The sequence below is a fragment of the Muscardinus avellanarius genome (genome assembly GCF_963383645.1).
Source record: "Muscardinus avellanarius genome assembly, chromosome: 8".
NCBI lineage: Eukaryota > Metazoa > Chordata > Mammalia > Rodentia > Gliridae > Muscardinus > Muscardinus avellanarius.
The window spans coordinates 38,505,202-38,528,648 of record NC_137794.1 but is presented as its reverse complement, the minus strand read 5'-3'; the positions used below and the strand labels follow the sequence as shown (position 1 = coordinate 38,528,648).

Below are 23,447 nucleotides of genomic sequence, written 5' to 3'. Positions count from 1 at the left end.
TATAATATCTTTCCCAGGGCATTTTGGGGATACAGCAGAGAAATTGGAGGGAGCAAATGATAGAGCAGGTGGAACTTGGCAGGCTCCAGTGGAATGAATTGCTTCCCCCGGGGACCGCACGTACAGTGTCAGGTACCACCCTGCTGCGTGGCTGAGGCTGTCCGGCACAAGACACGCACGGCTGGATACAGCACTGCGCCACTGCTTCTCTGAAGAAACTGCTGCCCTGTTCTACTGCCATTCCTACAAAGAGGGACCTGTTTTGTAAAAAAAAAAAAAAAAAAAAAAAAAAAAGTACAGGGAGAGGATTGCATGCCCTTGAATTTTATAAGAACTAATCACAGAATAATAAGTTAGTTTTTCAGTCTGCCCCTATGTCTTTTGATACCATAAATTTAAGTTTTAGCTTAAATTTCTAAAATCAGCTTCTTCTTCTATAGCCTCCCTTTCCCTGATGTCATTATTGGGTGTTGACTTTGGGTCACTTCTCATAGGATTGTGTTAGCAGAAAAGTATAAGGAAAATGGCAAACATGGATTGGATGATTAATAATTTTGTACTGAAATTTGTCTACACCTTTTGCTGTTTAAACCAACCAACTTGCCAAGTGTGGTGGTGCACACTTGTAAGCCCAGTACTTGAGAGGCTGAGACAGGAGGATCACAGGTTCGAAGCCCGCCTCAGCAACTTAGTGAGGCTCTTGGCAACTTACCAAGACCATTTCCAAATGAAAACTAAAATAAGTCTGGGGTGTAGCCTGAAGGTAGAAAACCCCTGGGTTTCATTCCCAGTACCACAAAAAAGAAAACAACCAACTCTTGTCTTCCTTCCCGCATAGCTTTCCAGAAAAATAAATCCTATATTTCCTTGAAGTAGTCTATGGGACATTACACTGTTTGGGTTTATCATTTGTTACTGCTTTGACCATGTTTGTTAAGCAGAAAAATCTTTATGTTTGGAAATATTTTCATAATGGCATTCTTTTACCTTTAAAAACCAATTTCAAGGACTGGTACTGCCAAAAGTTATATAACATAATGCCAAAGCACAAGGCTGCCCTTGCAATTTCATTAGTACTTTTTCTAGTCATCTGGCTGAAAAAGGAATAATGGTATTCTCATCTGAAAATCTCAGCACAACTGTTTTATTGATCTACACGGTTCTATGAAGTGTCCCCTGGCCTCGGATAGCTGTGGAAGCTCTGTCCCTTGTGCTCAGGACTCCGCATGCCTTGCTGTTTCTTTTTGGTTTCAATGATCTTCCGCAACTTCTTTAATGCTCTTTATTAGTTTATAAAAAAATCATTTAGAGATTTTACTTTACATAAAAGTTTAAACTTAAATCTCTTTGGGGCACTTTTGTGACCATTTCTCAATGTTTTGTCTCTCTAAAATGGGCAAGTTTAGAGACGAAACTGTAGAACTGAAGATTAACACGGGGAAACCGGTGTATTTTGTTCATTTAACTTTGAAGCTTACCCTTTTTAAGCTTCTCAGTAATGTTTATAGCAAATAAGTTTTCTGTAGAAATGAACTTAATGTCAGAGAAATGGCTATTTCATGATTATAAAGTCATACAACATTAATTTTTTTTGTGTGTGTGTGGTACTGAGGGTGGAACCCAGGGGCTTTTCTACCTACAGGCTATACTCCCAGACCCAAATTATACTTTATTTGGAAACAGGGTCTCACTAAGTTAGCTGAGGCTGGCTTCAAACCTGTGCGATCCTCCTGTCTCAGCCTCCCAAGCGCTGGGATTTTACAAGTATGCACCACCACACCCGGCTATAACATTAAATTTTTCTATGCCTTTTAGTACTGTATGTGAATTACAGATTTAGAAAATGGGAAATTTCTATTATTTTTAAAGAAATATCCAAAGTGATAGCCACATAATATTTTAGTCATTTCAATGAAAGTAGTTCACTTAAGCTATTACAAGCTTTTTAGATAGATTTACTAAATGCTTTATTTTCTAAGGTGAACTTGTAAAAAATAAAAAACCAGATTCTGCTTTTTGTGATCATGCTGATTAAGAGTATGAGGCAGTGTTGTTCTTAAGAAGTCAGTAAAGTCTATTAATAACAATGAAAGGCAAAATCTCTAATTCCTATTTTTCACTTATGCAGACTTCACTAACAAGGGCACATTGGTTTGTAGCAAGCTGAGGTTTTCCACGCACTAGGACACTAAATTGGTGCTGATCCATCAGCACACCCACAAGGGTTCTCTTTGACCAACTGTGTCCATTTGTTAGAACAAGCCTTCGTGAGAATAGTGGTCTGTGAGCATGAAACCAGGCAGCTAGGAAACCAAAGAACTTAGCTCAGAAGACACCATTTGGACATGTTGATTAACAAATTAAGTTACTCATCCCTCCCTAAAACCAATACTTAAATATAAGCACTTACAACTAAATCTCAGGTAATATCATCTGGGACGTTTGAGAAGAAAAAGAACCAGGACAGGGCCTCTTGGGCTATAGAGAACAGTGTTGCCCTATGCTGAGCACAGAGTTTACAAATAGCCTATGTGGCTGGAGTACCCAGGGAAACAGTTTAGGCTAGAGGAGTCAATAGCTACGAGAAGTTTTGAAAAAGATGGTTAATACAGCTGACTGTTGGCAAGGGCCTGGCCTGGAACCACATTTGGAAGAACAGGAGCAGGCATCGCCAGGAAGTTGCACAGGTCAAAAACGGGCGAAATGTAGAAATGAACTGCAAATGGGTAACAAGGGAAAGCAAACTGCATCAGGAAACACTATGGTTTGCGTAGCTGGTAAGATAGTGCTGCCAGTCTCTTCATGGGAAAGGCTAGGTATTGAAAGAAGCTTTACTTGTCTGGTTTTTAGCAACATAAAATTTAATTTTCTCTCCCAGTTCTGGAGGCTTGACTGGGTCCAGCATCCTTCTGGTAACCGCACTCCAGCAATGACTGTGGTGGTATCTACAGTCGCATTCATACCTCCTTCTCCCAGGCTCGGAGACTCAGCAGCCGAGCGCTGCAGCAGCCAGACTCTGTGTTTACAAAAAGTTTTTGACAGAGTAGATGAGTTAAGTTCATAATGTTTAGTCTTCAGTAATAAGAGCAGCACTGAAAGGAAATTATGTCTTTCTGATGGGAGGGGGGATCCTTTCTTAAGTACCTAGCTATAAATATGGCTTTCACCTACTTACATATAAGTGATAACCTAAAGAGGCCAGCCCATGAACATCTCCTTGACCCCTGCCTGGTACTGATGTGTATCATCTTAGGCGGAGGAAATAATCAAGTGTGGTGTGGTTCATAACAGTGCAGAGTAGCTGGCACCATAGCTCATGCCTGTCATCCCAGTGCTTGGGAGGCTGAGACAGAAAAATCACCTTTTGAAAAAGATAATGCGGCGACTGTTGGCAAGGTTCAGGAGCAGCCTCAGCAGGTAGTGAGACTCTCAGCAACCTAGTGAGACCCTGTTTCAAAAGAAAAAATTTAAAAAGTCTGGAGATGCCGGACGTGGTGGCGCAGGCTTGTAATCCCCCCTGCTTGGGAGGCTGAGACAGAGGATCACACGGGTTTGAAGCCAGCCTCAGCTACTTAGTGAGGCTCTCAGCAACTTAGTGAGACCCTGTTTCCAAATAAAATATTTTTAAAAAGGTCTGGGAGTATAGCCCAGAGGTAGAAAGTCTCTGGGTTCCACCCCCAATACCACCAAAAATTAAAAAATAATAAAAAATTAAAAATTAAAAAATAAAAAGTTTGGAGATATAACTCAGAGGTAGAATGTCTCTGGGTTCAATCACCAGAATGACAAAAATAAATAAATAAATAAATAAATAAATAAATAAATAGCAGTGCAGTGTAGTGGCTACACATACAAAACCCAGTTAGAAAGCTGCAGACCAATTTTTTTTTTTCTTTTGTGGTACTGGGGATGAAACCCAGGGGCATTTTACCTCCGAGCTACACCCCTAGCCCTACTTTTTATTCTTTATTTTGAAACAGGGTCTCACTGAGTTGCAAAGGGCCTCACTAAGTAGCTGAGGCTGTCCGCAAACCGTGATCCTCCTATCTCAGCCTCCCAAATGCAGGCCAAATTATAACTCTGCCATTTGCTGGCTAAATGACCTTGGTCAAGTCACTCAGACTTTGGAAAATTTTTAGTTTTTAATTGAAAAATAAAAATTATATATTTGTCATGTGCAATATGATGTTTTGAAGTGCATATACATTGTGGAATGACTAAATCAAGCCAATTAATATAGGTATTATCTCACTGGTTTTGTGGTGAGAACACTTAAAATCTTTGTTTTTGTTTTTTGGTGGTACTGGGGATGGAACCCAGGGGCTTTTTACCTTTGGGCTATACTCCCAGCTCTATTTTGTATTTTATTTGGAAACAGGGTCTCACTAAGTTGCTGAGAGCCTCACTAAGTAGCTGAGGCTGGCTTCGAATCTGTGCGATCCTTCTGTCTCTGCCTCCCAAGCGCGGGAATTACAAGCGTGTGCCACCACGCCTGGCTCCAAGTTTTGGTTTTCTAAACTACATGATGGAGCTAAAAGAAGCTATAACACAAGATAGTTGTAGGAATTAAATTTAATAATGTTCAAAAATATGAGTACTGCCTGGCGTGGTGGCGCACGCTTGTATTTCCCACGCTTGGGAGGCGGAGACAGGAGGATCGCTCAGGTTCAAAGCCAGCCTCACTGGCTTAAGAGACCCTGTTTCCAAATAAAAAATATAAAATAGGTCTGGGCATGTAGCTGGAGGTAGAAGGGTTCCATCCCCAGTACCACCAAATATAAATATATAGATAGATAGATAGATAGATAGATATACACACACATACATATATGTGTATGTATGTGTGTATGTATATGTATGTGTATGTATGTATGTATATGTATATATATGTATGTATGTATATATATATATGAGTACTGTTATCTTCCCAATATTGTTAGCCTCTGTTCCAGTTCTATAGAGATAAAAAGAAAGAAGACCTGGCTTATAGGAGAATATTCACAGCCCTCCCAACCTCCTCTTCCACTTGTCTGTTCTTCTGTCCCCTCTTAGGGTTTTCATGTTGCTCTGAGTCCTTTGGTATCTGGGGAAGTAGGTCCGACCTGTCCCTTGATGCATTATTTATTATTATTTGACCTCCCCCCTGATATCTGTGTATATTCCTTCAGTTTAGCTAAGAGAAGCAATTAGATCAAATTAGTCTGTAAGATATAAGTAACTGATGTCTTATTTGTTTTTATAAAGAATCTTTTAATTCAAACAAGGCCTCTAATTTAGTGGAGTTTTTAATTCCACAAAACACTAGGCCTCAGGGTATTACTAAAATGTGTTTCATCCTTAGATCCTTTTGGGACATCTGAGATTAAACTGAGAAATAAGTGTCTTGACTATAGGACCTGATGGAACTTAGTATACCACATCAATCTGCGTGGCATTTTTTTCCAAACCTACGTGACTTTTTTTTTTTTTTTTTTTTTGCCATACTGGGGATTGAACCCAAGGTAGTTCTCCAACTGAGCCACATCCAGTTATGTGGAGTGTTTGTTTGTTTGTTGATACAAGGTCTCACTAAGTTGCTGAGACTGGCCTTGAATTTGACATCCTCATGCTTTAGCTCCCAAGTCATTGGAAGCCAAGGTTTCTTCTCTTAAGTTTTTCATACTTATGATGATTCTTGTGTACTTCTGAATTTGCCAGAATACTTTTTTTCTTTTTCTTTTTTTCTCTTTTTTTTTTTTTTTTTTTTTTGGTACTGGGGCTTGAACTCAGGGCATTCTACCTCCAAGCTATACTACAAGCTTTTTTATTTATTTATTTTAATTTTGAAATAGGGTCTTGCTAATTTGCTGAGGTTGGCCTCAAACCTGTAATCCTCCTGCCTCAACCTCGCAAATACTGGAATTACAGGTATGTGCCACCATACCTGGCTCAGTTCTAGGAGTTTTTACCATAATAAACATGGTTTGCTTATAAAATTCATTGGAAACCACTTATGTATATCAACCACTTATTAAGTATATATTTATAAACTGGGTCCGCCTGAACATTAATATACTTCCTTCAATAAGTAATAATGCATGCCTAGACTGAAAACATGAAATTATTTTCTTATCTGTTGAAAATAGATCATTTCCAAACAAATAGAAAAATATGACATTTGAGATAATGAATTTAAGTAGAAATAAAGATATAGCATCATCACCTACTTTTTTATGTCTTTATTTCTATAAAATAGGTGTTTGATTATATCTGAAAATGCTTTTCAAGGATAATAAATACTTAACATTTATGAATACTTGTTAAACCTTTTATGTCAACAATGTAGTTTTGTCTGTACTGTCTTAAAACTAGAATTGTTTGTGTATATTACCATCATCTATTTAATGTTATTTGCATTAAAGAAAACACTGGTATTTGGTACAGACAGTTTGCCAGAGACATTATAGTAACACAATGAATTAGTATTCTCTGGACATGAGAGTTTAATACTTCAAATTACATGATAAAGTTATTTTTGTATTTTAATTTTCACATCCATTAATTCCTAAGGATACATGAAACATGCTTCTCAGAGCCCTTATACAATGAGAATCTCATTGGATCCTAATAGGCTCCAGCAGTATGGACTCTTCACCTTTTGCATGTTAACTAACATGAAGGTTTGCAAAGAACTGTGGTTATATGATTGCCAACGATGCATGGGCCATAAAAGGCATTTTTGAAAATTCATGTTGTATAAGGGAGCCTTCTGCACAATTTAACGTGGTTCTTTTACTATATTTTCTTCTCTTTTGTTCCTTTAATTTCTGTTATTTTAAAAACCGCACCCCAGATGCCTTTGCAGCTTCTCCCGGGGAGGCCCCTGCAGCATCCGAAGGGGCCGCCGCGCCAGCTACCCCAACCCCCGTAGCGGCAGCACTTGATGCATGCTCAGGAAATGGTGGGTTTACAGTCATGAGCCCGTCTGTGGTTTTTCTGTCCTAATGCAAAATCCTCATAGTTAGATGTGGCCGTATGTTTTTCTAACTTTGTTTTCTTCTGAGTAGACACTCTCATTCATCATAATGAATAAGTAACATCAGCACTTAAAACATTAAGACAGTGCAGTGCATACTCATCAAAATTGACAATTTCTCACAATTGACAATTTTTGTCAGTGCAAGTATGCTCTCTTAATGTTTTTTTTTCCTAATGCCATATTGTATTCTTTTGGAACATTGAATTTAAATACGTTGATATGTTTTAATGAGCTTTTGAAGCTAACCAAATTGGCTAGACTAAGGAAAGGTTTGAAAGATTGCAATCTCTGATCCTAGATATAGGCTAATCTTAGAGCACTTTGAAAAGTGTTTGGATTCTTAATTTGTGGTACTTACTACATTTTCTTTAGAAAAACATCCTAATTGCTGGCCCCTGCTAATAGGACAGTAGCTCAATCCAGGCAGCCTGAGGCCTAGTTAGTATGTATATATATGTATATATATATATATATGTGTGTGTGTGTGAGCATTCTTTTACCCAAACTTGTGACACTGTCTCTTGTCTCTTTCCTTGCTGATGCTGTGTCTCCACTTTGCTTTCCAAAAGACCCCTTTGCCCCGTCTGAAGGTAGTGCAGAGGCTGCGCCCGAGCTGGACCTCTTTGCAATGAAGCCACCAGAGACCAGCGTTCCAGTAGTTACCCCCACAGCTAGCACAGCCCCTCCAGTTCCTGCAACTGCTCCTTCTCCTGCTACTGCTGCTGCAGCCGCCACCACTGCAGCCACCACCGCCACCACCACCGCCACCACCTCTGCCGCCGCCGCCGCTCCTCCTGCTCTAGATATCTTTGGTGGTAATTTGTTGTTGTTGATGTTGAACTTTTTACATCTGGCGGATTGAATTCTGGTCCTTGAGATGGACCATGTATACAAGCTCTTATTGCATGAATAACTGGGTAACTATGAGGTTCTCTAGAAACCATTTGCTCCTTAATTTGGAATTCTCGAAGGTCTCATTCAGAACTGGGAGGCGATGCTCTTTCAGGCTCATTTTTCAAGTGGAATAAAGGCATGTGTGTTCTTGGTCTTAGATTTATTTGAGGCTGCCCCTGAAGTTGCTGCAGCGCCTAAGCCAGATGCTGCTCCTAGCATAGACCTGTTTGGTACAGGTAAAAGCAAAGCAACCCTTTTTGTTTCCAATTTAGTTTTCTTAAATGTGTTCGTGATTAAGCTCTTTGTACTCACCTGTGATAATGCATTTGCGAGATTTGTGACTTTGATTTCAGCTTTCTGCTACTTACTTCTGCTTGGTTTTGGTTTGTTTCACTTTCGGAAGATGCTTTCTCCTCTCCACCACAAGGGGCCTCTCCTGTGCCTGAGAGTTCTCTCACTGCTGACCTCTTATCCGGTGAGTGCCCTGCCCTGGTCCAGCCTGCAGAGCTGTCTTGAGGGGTGATATGCATGAAGAGGCTCCTACAGCAACCTGTGGGTTTTCTCATATTCTTCAGAACTCAAAATTCACTTGGGAGAAAAAATTTCTCACTCTTTGGCTCATCACCAACTGATGAGGCTTAATATTTCCAATCTAAGACCGCTAAAAAGAGAAAAATGCCTTTTCACACTAAAACCTCTAACCTCAAGGAGTCAGATTTTATTTTGTTCTAGAACAAAGCCCACTTGTTTTTCTTAGCTTTTAAGACTGCCTGTGGTCTTCCCGCCTGAAGTTAACCGTGACATCCCCAGGTGCCTCTGTCAAGGCCCTGGTGTATTTTCCTTTGGTGACATGTGCTTTCTCGTGTTCTGTGCTTCACTGCAGTGGATGCGTTTGCAGCTCCGTCTCCTGCAACCACTGCCTCTCCAGCAAAGGTGGACTCTTCAGGCGTGATAGACCTATTTGGGGGTGCGTATCTGTTCTCCTTCCACACTTACAGGGTCTTTTCCCCCCCAGAATATATTCTAAATCTTCTTTTTCATTATATTCCATCATTTTTTCCTTTGACTATGTGAAAGCATTTCTGCCTCTTAAATGTCAACTAAACTTTTCAAGATCTTTTTCATTTCTTTGCCAACATCATCTTCATTGTCATCCAATCATTATAATATTCGTGCATGACCTCACAAAACTAGATGATTTTTTTATTTGAAGTCTTTGCATTTTCAATGTTTTGTTCATCCTAATGTGTAATCACCTGATTGTGATTTGCTTCTACTGTTCTTCCCTGGTGATACTGATCTATTGGCTAAATCAACATTCCAACATTGGCTATATCAACATTCCTATAATTCTGAATTGAAAATGAAGAAGCCAGCCATAGCTAAAAGTATACATGCTAGATGTTGTACATTTATGGTATGAGGTTTAATGTCTTAAAACCATTCTAGAGATTTGGAAAATGTTTTCCTGACTTACAATATATTCTGTTTTTTCCTTTACCTTAAAGCAAGAAGATATACTGAATTGTTATACTGCTCATTAGATGATTTAAAGCCTTCATTTAGCAGTAAACTTACAGGAAAAAAATGAGGTGATTTTGTGAAAACCCATATATAAGGATGGCTTTGAGCTAAAATGACATGTTTTACAATTATACTCACTTTGGATACTACTGTACATAGAAGCATTGTGTTGTATTCCATGATGGGTGCACCAGGGTACAGAAGTCACAGTTTCTGACACTTGGAAGCTCAAAACTTGGATCTTGAAATTCCCAAACACTAAACCTTGAAATACAGGCATAGAGTTGCTGCTGCTGTTTGAATTAGGGTTTTTTTTTTTAAGTTTTTGATCCTGGTACTTGAGAGGCTAAGACAGGAGGATCACAGGTTCAAGGCTAGCCTGAGCAACTTAGTGAGGTCCTCTGCAACTTAGTGAGACCCTGATTCAAAATAAAAAATAAAATTGGGCCGAGAGTGTAGCTCACAGGTAGAATGCTCCTATATTCTAGCCTTAGTACCACAAAAAAAAGATGTTTCATAGAGTCCTGAGTAGAAAAATTCTGATTTACCTTCTGATAAAAAAATTTTAAATCTTAACCCTGTTTTCATAAATGACAATATTTAGTCTAAAAGATGTATTATTTTAAAAAAAATTTCTCTTAATCTTACAAGGAGGTGTTAATTTCTAAGTTTTTTAGAACTCTTTTAAGAGAATAAACTGTTTAGAGTGTAATTCACCCACTTCCCATACAGAATGCCATGTCTATATGCATGACTCTACGTGACACAATCGCTATACTTACTGTTTACACTCTCTTACTTTTTTTGCTGCGTAATGGATATGGATAGATGCATTTGGAAGTAGTGCTTCTGAACCCCAACCAGCACCTCAGGCTGCTTCTAGTTCATCAGCATCGGCAGATCTACTAGCTGGTAATGAATTAAGTTAAAATAAGATGGTATTTTGTAGACATTTGAATATAATTTTGAGAAGTAACAGATATTACATAAGTTGTAGAGTGCATCTTTTTTCTTTTACTTTCAAGATATTAAGTTGAAAAACATGTATTATACAACAGAAGGTTGATTACTTCTCAGGAGTTTCTGAAATTTGTCTCAAAATCACAGTCAGATACAAGCCATCCCTGCATCTCTTTGGATGCTCCTAATCTGCCTCTTTGGTCAGATGTTTCTTTTTGTTTACCGAAATGGTAATGTGCCTATATAACAATTTTTATCTTATAATGTCTATGCTTATCTTTTTTGAAGAAATTTTTCAGGGAAATGTGTCATGATATTTGACAACTGGTTTTGTAATGTATGACTCACTCTAGAAGAAACTGTCACCAATTTTAGACTTCTACTAGTGAATCAAAGCTCATGCTACTTGTGTCACTTTTTTTTAGATTTTTTTTATTATTGGTGCACTACAGTCATACATCTTAATAGAGTACAAGATGGTAGAGGCAAAATTGAGTGGTGTGTGCATGTTACTCTTTTTTTTTTAACAAGCTGATCTATCTTAAACACATCCCAGCTCAACAAGGCCATAAAGTAGCATAAATTAACACAGTTCCCAGGATCATTGCTTATTGCTAGAATAGTGTAAAAAGGATAAAAGAGAAGAGTTCAAGGACTCAAAGATGGTCAAGTATCAGTCTTCCTTGTGGACAAGGCAAAGTATGCTTAGTGATAGTCAGGCCTAAAGAACTGTCAGTTGTTAAGACTCCAGTATTGATTTTAGGTTCAGAATATTCACTGGGACTTGCAGGACGTTGCTGGTTCGCCTCGCTCTGATTTTACTTGGAAGGATGAGTAACAGGCCTCAGACTCTCAGATGCAGCTTCCTTTGGCCCTCCCAGTCACTACGAGGGATGCATTTCCATCCTAGGATTGACAAGGGTCTGATGAGAATATGGGTCACATCAGCACAAGGAAGCCACTACTACATCCAGAAGTTTCTAGGTTAAATACCTAGTAATCATTTGGCCCTTCATAGTATAAGACACTAGTTCTGATTTTTAGGTGTAACTGTAGTCCATAAGTTATAAGCAGTAGAGTGAACAATTCCAACATCAAGTGAGAAGGCTAATGAGAATTCATTCTCAGACTTGAAATGAGTCATGAGTAATGGCGTGACCTGAAGGACCCTTGTCAACCTTCAGTAGCAGGAGGTTTGACTTGTCAGAACTTTCCTCAAGAAGCTGGAGGAAGAGTGACAGCCAGCTGTTAGCCCTTTCTCCTGTCAGCAAGTCAGTCTGGTTATTTAAGTCTTTTCTAGGAGGCAGGAGTGTTTCTTTTGTATCTTTCCCATCCTCCCCAGACTTTTTAATTGAACCTGACACCTAGTTTGCTAAATTTGCTCATCCTGGCAGCTGAAACTTTCTTGGGCTGAGAAGAACCAGGGTCCCGATGCAATGTAGCTGTTTTCTTTGAAAACTAAAATATAGGAGGCAGTATACCTAACAAACCATGGCTGGTTACTTGAGGAAAACACTGTAACTTGCCTGGCTTTTCTCCTAGACTAGATATTCTTCCTAGCTACAGAAAACTTTCAAGCTTTTCCTAAACCAGTACACTTAATTCAGATTTTCCAGATCCGACAATAGTATTTCAACAGGCCACAGAAACAGAATAGTCTTAAATGGCTATTTGGGGGAAATGACCTTGTTGGCTTTAAATGAGACTCTTGATTTTAAACCTTTTGCTTTGGAGTTACTATTAAGATAAAAGTAGCATATGAAATCAAGTGTTCTCTTTGAAGAATTTGAAGAAGTCTTTTTTTTCTGCCCTGGGTATGTATCCCTATCCTGCCATAGACCCCAAGGGGAACGCTGAAGCCCGCCAGCCAGTTAACGGGCCGAGTTACCGGGAATTGTTGACTGCTTCCATGCTGCATGGGCATATGGTCCACTCTAGCATCCTCGATTGTGGCTCTCTGTACCCTCCAGGACTGAAACTGAGATACTGTGTTTCCAAAAGAGCCCTGGAGACTAGGAACCCGAGATGCCAAAGCCTGTGTGGAAAAGGAGTGTGTCTGTCCAACTCAGAGTCAGAGGGTGGTGACAGAGCCGAGAAGTCTCACCTAAGGGGAAAACACACAGGGCCTCTGCCACGTCTGCAGCGAGTAGGAAGATGTAGGACCTACTGCCAAGTGCAGCAGCACAGGCGCCGGAGCCCCAGGAGATGTGTGGGAGTCACAAGGGCCGCACGCAGGTTTTATTTATGATGTGCTTCCCCTTTCTTCCACCACATCTTCTTGTGATGTTTTCACTGGTGGGAAGAGTTATATATTGTGTAAGCTTTCTTATTTCTCTTCTTTCTCCTTAAGTAAATTAATATTCAATGCAAATAGGTCTAGGCAAATGTTAATGTCTAGTTTGCTTTCAGAATAATCCTTACAAATTAATCCATTTATACAGGAGCATCTGATTTACCTGACATAAGACAACTCTTCCTTTACCTTAGATTCTGGTGTAAGAGATTATAAATTATTTTTAATTTTGAAAGATTTCACTAGTTTCTTATACTTTCCTCTGTTTTGCTTAGAGAGAAACATTGTTCATATTTGTTCAAGTACCTAAGTCATATTTCTACTAAAAAAAAAGAAAACATGTAATATAAATGTATTCTGTGATCTTTCCTAGTCTGCTCCCCAAAATAAACCCTACTAAGATACATGATACAAAAATACAACCACATTTATATACATATAATCTCGCCAACAATGGCTAGATTTGTTTTCACATTACTCAAACATTTTTGTCTAATGCACATCAAGTAGAACAAATATTACCACTGCATTGTGGTAATATTTGAATGAAACTTAGCACTTGCATTATACTTGTATGTGTTTTTATAAAAAGGAACCACCTAAGCCCATAGTATGTTGAAATAAAAAGGAATATTTAAAAATAAATAAATGAAGAGCCGCGCCTAGTGGTACACACCTATAATCCCAAAATGTGGAAGGCTGAGACAGGAGGATTACAAGTTTGAGACCAAACTCAGTAATTTAGCCAGATTGTCAACAACTAGTGAGATCCTCTTTCAAAATTAAGTAAATAAAAATATAGCCAGGTGTGGTGGTCTCCTTGTAATTCCCATACCTAAGAAGCTGAGACAAGAGGATTACAAGTCCGTAGCCAGCCTCAGCAACTTAGTAAGGCCCTCTACAACTTAGTGAGGCCTCTTTCAAAATAAAAAATAAAAAAGGACTAGAGATGTAGCTCGAAGGTAGAATGCCCCTGAGTTCAGTCCCCAGTACCAAAAAAAACCAGAGGTAAAATGCTCCAGGTTTGAATCTCCAGTACTACCACCAAAAAGAATATAAAGTGAATAAATCAGCCTAATCATGAAACTAGCCCACAGATGTGATCAAGTTAAAATCCTAATTTGAACAGAAAAGAGAGATGTATTTTGTGAAGGATTTTCCACTCTTACATCATTAAGTGTTAGTAATAAGACTATTTTTAAAGAAAAAAATCAAAATATATACAGATAGCATTAAGGGATGTTTAGACTGTCCAAGAGAAATCTTAGTAGTTGGACCGAGGATGCTAATCTCATCCTAGATTACTGTTAGATTTGGGAGATATACTTACATGTAAATAATAAAAGAAAACAATAAAATATGACTAAGTAAACATCATGATGAGTTCAAGAGACTTTAAACCAAAAATTAAGCATCTTCTTAATTTTGAGAAGAAAACTTTTACTAAAAATTGGCATATATTTACTAACAGAAAACAAAGACCTTATTCTTTTAAAAACAGACATGTTTAAGCTGGATGTGGTGGTACACTGTTGTATTCCCTGTATTTGGGAGCCTGAGACAGGAGGATCACAGGTTCACGACCAGCCTCTGAAACTTAGTGAGACCCTGTTTCAAAATTTAAAAAAAAAAATTAAAAATAGGGCTGAGAGTGTAGCTCCGAGGTAGAATACCCCTGGGTTCAATCCCTCGTACCACAAAAAAATAAAAAATAAAAACAGACCTGTCTGTCATTAAAAAAGATGTTTTCATTCAAATTTAGTTTTAGAACTGTCAGATAATACCAATTCCAGAAATGAACTGCCATGAAATACCATCATGCTCTTCCTTTACCTCTTGAGTAACAATTCCAAGTTGTTTGGTGTATCCAGTATAGTGAAACTAAAGACAGTTCTGCAGAAGGCAGTCAGTGTGGCCAATGGGACAGAATGAAATACCATTAAGATTGTTGGTAGGATAAAGATATTGTCCACATCTCAGAGTCCACCTGAGAAATTGATGGTCAAATTCATAACACATAAGAGGAAATATTTTACACGCTGAAGAATAAAGATGTCAAACTCTACTCAAGATGCATGAACAGATGTTTAATGCAAGATACAGATGTTTGAAATATATAGAGATTCCTGGATGACAAAAATAAAAATGACTATTATGAGAAATTAAGTGTTTTTAAAGGCCGTGCCCTTTCAAAACAGACACAATTTCAAGATGGCCACACCATAAATCTATGCTAGGATAATATTCCCTATCCTAGCTTTAATTCCAAAGATAAGAATGATATGGGCCAGCCTTATGAGAGCCTTTGTAGCTTAGCATTCTTTCTCTTAATTACTTCACATAAATAACTTTTTAGCAGCGCCTTTCTTGGACTGAATTTAAAATGCAAAAATGTTCAGTGTGGAATGAAAAATACAACTTCTACAAAAAGAGAATTATCTACAGAGGACTAATGAATTCTCTCATTTTGTGTAGGAGTTGGAACCAATCTGAAAAGTGTCAGACAAAGGACTCAGACTAGTACTCCTAGAAAATACTATTTCAGCTCTATCTTAGTGGAATATCTTAATTATCACTCAGTGAATGTATCACTGTGAATAATTGGCACAATATCATCTTTAACATAAGAAGCTAATGTGTGTGTCAGAAAAACATATGTGAAAGAGTTTATCTACCAATAGTTTTAAATTTTCGCTTTCCTGAAAGTGGTATGATGTGTTAGATTTATAACATCAGGTTTGATATATCTGTATAGATAGACTTAACTAAATGTGTAGGTTCTTTCCCCTTAGATAAAATGATAAAATGCAGTGTGTCAAGTGGCTGAACCCCTGATGATGCTGGCTATTCAGTTACATGTAGGATAGTTCAGACATGACTATAGGATGGGCCAAAGCCTACTAAGATGTAAGACTACAATGCACCAATATAAATTTATTTAAGCCGGGCATGGTGGTGCACGCTTGTAATCCCAGCATTCGGGAGGCTGAGACCGGAAGATCACGGTTTGCAGACAGCCTCAGCTACTTAGTGAGGCTCTCTGCAACTCAGTGAGACCTGGTTTCAAAATAAAGAATTAAAAATTTTAAAAAAATATAATTAGCTGATTATTTTATATCACTTCATAGCTATTTAATTAAACTATGTGAGAGTGCATACTTCATAAAAACTGAATAGATGCAGCCAGGCTCTCTAGGGTGTCCTGTAATCCCTTAGGAGGCTAAGGTAGGAGGACTAAAGGTTCAAGACCTACATGGGCAACTTAGGAAAACCCTGTCTCAAAAAAATAAAAAATACCAGGTACGTAAGTCAATAGTGGATGGTTCCTGGTTTCAAATCTTCACCCCCCCCAACAAACACACACATACAAAAGAACTGAGTTTAGCCAGGTGTAATAGCACACATTTGTAATCCCAATACTTGTGAGTCTGAGATAGGAGGATCACAGGTTCACAGCCAGCCTCAGCTACTCAATGAGGCCCTCTGCAATTTAGTGAGAGACCCTGTTTCAAAATAAAGAATAAAAAAAAAAATAGGGCTAGGGATGTAGCTCAGAGGTAGAATGCCCTGGGGCTCAACCCCCAGTACTACAACACACACACACACACACACACACACACACACACACACACACACACACACACACAGAGTTTAAAGGGGAAAAGCGTCCCTGCCAGATCTCTGCCAAGTGTTTGAGCACACATACTGGATAAACTCCAGCCTTAAGCCTGATGCGGGAAACAGCAGTGGTAAGGACTCTGGAGGATTCTTCTGTGGAATCCCTCATTTGCCATCATGTGATCTTGGGTAAATTATTTAATCTCTCTGGGATCAGTTTTCTCATTTGTTGAACCTTATGGGGTTATTGTGAGGAGCTAGTATACATTTTAGGTTGAGCTACCTGAAATTGCTACTTTTATAAAATCAATATGGTCAAATATAGGCAATTTGTGTGGTTCAAATGTTTCAACCTAAATAGAAGGCTTAGAGCAACGCCTGGCACTTGGGAGCTCCATGCCAGTTGTGGCTTTGCATTTCACTTTCTTAAAGGAGCTACTCGTTTTTTGAGCAAACAGTATTATGTATTCGCCTATGGATATTATCTCACCTTCAAGTGGAACTCCTTAGCACCAAGCAGATGAGCCCTCTGTGGAAGCTCACTTTTTCCTCTCTGCTGAATCTTGGCTAGGTGTTTAACTTCTCTCCGAATCGCTTGCTTCAGCCACAGAATGATGGGGTTCGATCAGATGATCCTAAGGCACATTCCAATTATTATTCTTTCCCGGGCCAATTTTTAGGACATTGAGTCAAGTGTAGTTATCTCCACGTCTGCCTGTTACATAGAGAAACAACATATAACAATCGCCTAAATTACCTACAGCCACATTCCAGTTAGAGGTGTAGGATATTGTTTAAAAAAAAAATCAGAAGTAACATAGCCACCAGTCCCATTAAAACACAATCACATCCAAAAATAATTACTTTAGCCCATATTTTCTTCAAGTTGTTAGTTCTTATTGTTCTGGAAATTATATTTTCTTCAGTAAATAAATTTGCAAGTGCTTCTAATGTCATTCAAATACTAAAAACCACTTAATTTCGGCCATGTGAACTTTAAAAAGTCTACATTTTTCCTAATAAGTAACAAATTTTCCAAATTGAAGTTTGTTTATTTATTTGTTCTTGGGTCCCCCCCCCCCTGTATTGAGGATGGTACCCAGGGGCATTCTACCTCTGAGCTACACCCCCAGTACTATTTTTTATTCTTCATTTTGAAACAGGGTCTCACAGAGTTGCAAAGGGTTTCACTAAGTAGCTGAGGCTGTCTGCAAATCACTATCTTTCGGTCTCAGCCTCCTGAATGCTGGGATTTTACAAGGAAAGTTTAAACCCAAGGTACCATCTATTTTCAGGAACAGCAGGACATAAACATTATTGATCCTTGATCCATGCCTTAGAAAATAATTACTAGCGAGGTTTTGTGTGTGTGGTACTGGGAATGAAACCCAGGGCCTTCTACCTCTGGGATATACCCCAGCCCTATTTTATATTTTATTCGGAAAAGGGTCTCACTAAGTTGCTGAGAGCCTCACTAAGTAGCTGAGGCTGCCTTCGAACCTGCACAATCCTCCTGTCTTGGCCTCCCAAATACTGGGATTATCCTGTTTTAGCCTCCCAAGTACTGGGATTATAAGCATGCATCACCACACCCAGCTTGGAGAGTTTTAATGGAAGATATTTTGAAAATTGTAAATTTTATAAATTAGAATGTAAGCTTAATCATTTTTTTAAATATAGTACTTTTGCAGACTGTAGAAATAAGGTGATGTGGCTAGATTTGAAAGAAATATATATATACATATATATCCAAATTAGTTATAGTAAAGGCTTCTGATAGAAAAATTTTAATAATAGAACATCATCTAGTGTCTTATTAAGACATCCTGAGCTGAGAATGTAGCTCAGTGGTAGAGTGCTTTCCTAGCTTGTATAAGCACCTGGGTTTGATCCCCAACACTGCAAAAAAAAAGGGGGGGGGGAATTCCTTCCTTTACGGGTTGCATATTTTCATATAGGAACAATACAGAGTAACCTCTTTTCTCTCTCTATTAATTGAAATAAATTATTTGCTTCCAACCTTCAAAAAAATGCATTTGTGGTTTGGTTAGTTTTCAATCATCTATGCTATCCTTTTGCTTTCTATACTCAAAAGTATCCTTCCTTCAATAAACGTTAAATCAGTGTTTTAGGCACTGTGCTGATTATTCGTGGAAAAGACAAGGGAAAAGGATACATCTTCTGACTCCAGGAAACCACCCTGATTTGGGGATTTGGAGAGCTCAGGGATGATAAAAACGTGTGATGGGAGGAGGAAGGAGCTGCATACCAGGTGCTGAGGTCCATGGTGTGTGTATATGGCTTGGGAAGTGGGATGCAGCCGGCAGCAGTGGGTAGCGGTGTAAGGACAAGGTAGTCTACCCAGCGCCTGCGTGTGGTACGGGGTAGAGTGGATGAGAGCTGCAGCCTACCTTGCGGGGATGAGGAGGAGCCAGTGGGCAGACACTGAAGAGGCTGATTGCCATAGAGAGAAATTTGTATGATAGGAATCTGAAAGTTATGGGGAGCCAATCAAAGACATTAGAAAATTAAACTTTAAGCATTTCCTCCTCAGAAAGATCATGCTGGCTGCACTGCAGGAATTAGACCGAAAGAGGGCACAGTAGAGGCAGGACACAGCCCTGAGAGCAGTGGGGAGGGCCTGTCCTGGGTGACTGAGCAAAAACATGTGGGAATGAAGGACACGCAGGCGCTCTGCAAATTTTTCTAATTTGTATTTTATTACTTTTCTAATTTGTATTTTATTTTCTATTTATTTATATAAATATAGCCTATTTATTTTCTATTTAATTTGTATTTTATTTGTATTTTCTAATTTGTATTTTATTACTATGCTAAGCCAACTAAACATTTTATAGCTACCTGGTATTGGGATTTAAAGAAATGTAAAATTTCAATATAATGAAAATAACTACCAGAGTTTTAACCCCAGTGATATCTTCTTTGCTTTATGTACTCCGCTACATAACAGATTTAGATGCCATCGGGTCTTTATATAAGGGTATATATTCCTGTGTACTATCTTATTTCTAATTAAATTAAATATCTCATTAATACATGACATATCAAGATTCTTGAAAAACTTTTTAAAAAACACCCCACCACTCCAGTTGCAATGACTACTGACCTACATGCATTCATTTCCTTCTTGGTTTACTTTTAACTTTTCCTGCCTGCTTTTATGACCTCTACCTGGGTGCCGTTAGTGGCTTTTGCTTATATTGTTCTGGGACTATTTCCTTTTCAGGATTTGGGGGTTCTTTCATGGCCCCTTCTCCATCACCCGTGACTCCAGCTCAGAATAACCTGCTCCAGCCCAATTTTGAGGCTGCCTTCGGAACAACGCCTTCAACTTCCAGCAGCAGCTCCTTTGATCCATCAGGTGAGGCAGTGATTTCAGATATGCTCCTCGCTTGTTCCAATAATAAAGTGAATCACCTGAGGTTAGTATCTTCGCAGGAAGTTTACAACAAGCAAATGACACGTGATAACCTGACTTTAAACCTTCAAGAAGTCTCTCATTCTATAACTTAGATTAAAATTTTCAATCCATTTTGGTAGCTTCTACAATAACTCGCAACTCTGCGTTTCTGGTTTTGATTTTTAGCAGAAATCGAGTTAACATGCACACCTTCTAGATGCATGAGCTCACATGCACATGACTTAGAGCTAGGAAAGGGGACACTTTGTACTTAATCTCTGTACAGTTTCCTAACACCTGAACACCCCCACCCCCGCTGTTGCCTATGCCTCTGAAGCTTGCATGGCCCTCGGTTTTATGAAGTTGAGACACGGATAGTGTTCTTTGCCTGCCTCTAACCTTTCATCACTGCTGTCATTTTGTTTGTATTCTCTTTCATCCTACTCTTCCCATGCTGGGTCCTTACTACAAATTTTCAATTGGTGAGTTTTTAGCAATTAAATGTGTTTCAGAAACACCTTCAGTACATCCGCTGCCTGACAATTTGGTTGCTTCTATTGCCAGTGCCTAGTCGAATGCTGTCCTTTTTTGTTCTGGAATTATTGTATTGTAGTGTTTATGGTAGATATGCGTAGTTTGTTTTTTTTTTTATAAAATTTAACAACCACCGTCTTGACATAGATAAGATATGAGCAATATCTTATGAAAATGAGAAGTCTGCATTTTGGATTGTCTGTCTGTATTCTAGGAACTGAACAAGTGGTATTTATTTATCATCTGGTGATCAGAGACCATCAGTGATGACATTTGATTTCTCGTACTTAAAATACTGTTCAATTTAAATATGCTCTAATGGAACTGGAAGTGATTGCTACAGTGAGAGAAAAGAATCACAATAATTATTTCTAAAATCAACCGTTTTTCCGATGCTTATTACTAGATGCCTACCATTAGATCAGGTTTTATTGAGATATTAATTTTATAGGAAACTAAGAGATTCAATCTTCTCTTAAAAAATACTCTAAGCCAGGCGTGGTGGCACACGCTCATAATCCCAGCATTTGGGAGGCTGAGACAGGAGGATCTCAGTTTTGAGGACAGCCTCAGCTACTACTTAGTGAGGTGCTGTGCAACTCAGTGAAACCCTGTATCAAAAAATAGAAAGACTAAAAAATAGGGCTGGGGATGTAGCTCAGAGGCACCATGCCCCTGGGTTTCATCCCTGGTATCGCAAAAAAATAAAAATAAAAAAATAAAGAATAAAAAATAGGGCTGGGATGTAGCTCAGAGGTAGAATGCCCCTGGGTTCCTTCCCTAGTATCACAAAAATAAATTAAGAGTAAGCATCTTAGGTTTTCAGAATAAATCATTTTAGGCAAGCTATAAATCACTACCATTTTGAATAAAAATGTTTTGTTGTTCTTCTTAATAAGAGTAATAATGGTTACCACTTATTGAGTCCCTATACAGAGGAAGCATTATAATAAATATGTTGACATATGTTGTCTAATTTTATCTTTACAACAAAGCCATGTATTTACAAAGAAGAAAGCTAAAAAGCTCAGAGAGTAGCTTTCTCAAAGTCACACCGCGAGTGAGGTGTGCTGCCGAATTGCAGATCAATTCTATGCTCTTTCCTAAACGTTATACAGCTTTTTTTTTCCCCCATCTTTGTTCGTGTTTATTAGTATTTTCGTACCTTCTGAGTAAGTAGGTATTTCCATACCTTATGAGTAAAACATACGTAGATATGTTCTTCTTAGTGTTACAGTCTTGAAAACTGTGAATTACATGCCTTCTTTTAAAAGAATGTATATTCACTTGTTTCCATAGTTTTTCAAAAGACAAAGCCTCTTTAGGTTTTCACGTGGTCCATTTATTCTGAACCTGGCCTGTTTGATTTCCAGTGTTTGATGGTCTAGGTGATCTCCTGATGCCAACCATGGCACCAGCTGGGCAGCCTGCGCCTGTCTCGATGGTACCAGCCAGTCCCGCCATGGCGGCCAGCAAACCTCTCGGGAGTGACCTTGATTCTTCTCTTGCCAGCTTAGTGGGCAGTGAGTAGTCCAGTCTTCTTTAACTGAAGCAAATGTTCATTGTTCACTTGCTTTCTGTCAGTCGGTTCGTGTTTCGTTTCTGGTTTCCCTTGTGGGTGAATAAATTGAATGAAGTGCTTCGTGTTTTGACACAGTTCCTTGGACATTAAAAAGTTGCTATTCCATTGTCTCACAAGCTGTACCTGTGCCATTTTTGTAAGCTAAATTACCAAAGGGATAATTAAGGAGCATACACAGGTATGAAGCCAACTGTATTGTGTGTAATAAGTGCTTGATTCTCCATTTCATTTGAAAATAAGAATAAATTCTGTTAAACGCAGTATACTTACAAACTGAGTATCTGAGCTTTAGTCGTTCATCTAACAAATAATTATTCAATAACAGGCTTCTTCCAGGCCTCAGATATAAAGCAGTGAAGAAAACAGATGGAGTTACTTGTTTATGGCCCTTGGGAAGGGCAGAGAAAAACAGCCAATAATTTAAAATAAATAAATTCTAAAGTATGTCGAGTTGTTAAGTACCATGGGGAGAAAACAGAGGAGGCAAAGGGAACTGGGAGTGCTGCGTTAGAGTAAGCCTCACCAGGAAAGTAAAATCTGGACAGAAATATGAAAGAGAGAAGGAAGCCTGTGGTCATCTGAAGGAGGGCATTTGCAGCAAAGGAGGGTCAGGGCAGAGACGGGAGCAGGGATCGCCTGGCAAATCCAAATGGCGTCAAGCAGACTGGAGGCTGGAGCTGAGTGAATGAAGGGGAGCCCTAGGAGACAGGGACTGGTGGCCCTTCTTTAACTCTGATTTTGTTTTTTATTAAGGTCAATGGGTTTCTATTTTAGATATCTTTCATGACTCAAGACAGTATCAGAAGCTTATCAGATCATTGCCAGAGACTTCTATACCTGTGCATTTTCCTTTGTATGTGATTTTTGTTTCTCCTTCATTGTCCTTGGTTCAAGCATCCATGAAAACGCTTTCCTAACACTTATGGAAAAGTTAATTGAAGGTTTCCTCCTACTCTAAAATTTCATCTCACTGAGAGATTGCCTTTGCTGAATACTGTAATATACCACCTAAATCCCCTTCATAAGTAAAGATCTCACACCTCTAGAGGACGCTGAGTGTAACCAGCACACAGCCCTTGGCTGTCAACCATCTTTGAGAATTTTCTCAGCTGCAAAAAGTTAACTCACCAGGCCAAGAAAACAATATAAATACTTCATATTGTTCTTAGTTTTCAAAACAGTTTTGTTCTTAGTTTTCAGAACAACTTCGAAAACTAAGAACAAATCTGAAGTACTTACATTTTCTAATTCTAAAACTTCTATAAAACTAACAATAGACATATTGATCAATAGAATAGAAAAAACAGCTCAGAAACAAATTTTCATAGATACAGTCAAATCAGTTTTGACCAGGATGCCATAAACAGTCAATGAGGGAAAAGATAGTTTTTCCAAAAACTTGTGTTGGGACAACTGGATAGCCTCCTGCAAAATAATGAAGTTGAACCATCTCCGTATGTCATCCACAAAATCAATTCAAAATGAGTCAAAGCCGTGAATGTGAAAGATAAAACTACGGCTGGGCATGGTGGCACACTTCTATAATCTCAGTACTTGGGAGGCCGAGGCACAAGGCTCCCTAGTTTGAGACCAGCCTCAGCAA

General features: G+C 38.7%; 1 protein-coding gene across 32 annotated transcripts in view; it reads left to right on the top strand.

Moving 5' to 3' along the window:
• Positions 1–23,447, top strand: part of SNAP91 (synaptosome associated protein 91) — a gene marked incomplete at both ends in the record, with an annotated part of 139,383 nt that overhangs the window by 97,425 nt on the left and 18,511 nt on the right. For 8 of the 32 annotated variants that reach the window (XM_080700421.1, XM_080700417.1, XM_080700427.1 and 5 more), the window contains 8 exons: positions 6,833–6,940; positions 7,588–7,833; positions 8,071–8,148; positions 8,316–8,387; positions 8,796–8,879; positions 10,265–10,348; positions 19,555–19,689; positions 21,636–21,785. In XM_080700421.1, coding sequence (XP_080556547.1) covers positions 6,833–6,940; positions 7,588–7,833; positions 8,071–8,148; positions 8,316–8,387; positions 8,796–8,879; positions 10,265–10,348; positions 19,555–19,689; positions 21,636–21,785 — 957 coding nt within the window. Of the gene's footprint in view, positions 1–6,832; positions 6,945–7,587; positions 7,834–8,070; positions 8,149–8,315; positions 8,388–8,795; positions 8,880–10,264; positions 10,349–19,554; positions 19,690–21,635; positions 21,786–23,447 lie in introns of all 32 variants that reach the window. The other 24 variants (XM_080700423.1, XM_080700447.1, XM_080700428.1 and 21 more) reach the window with 15 other exon arrangements.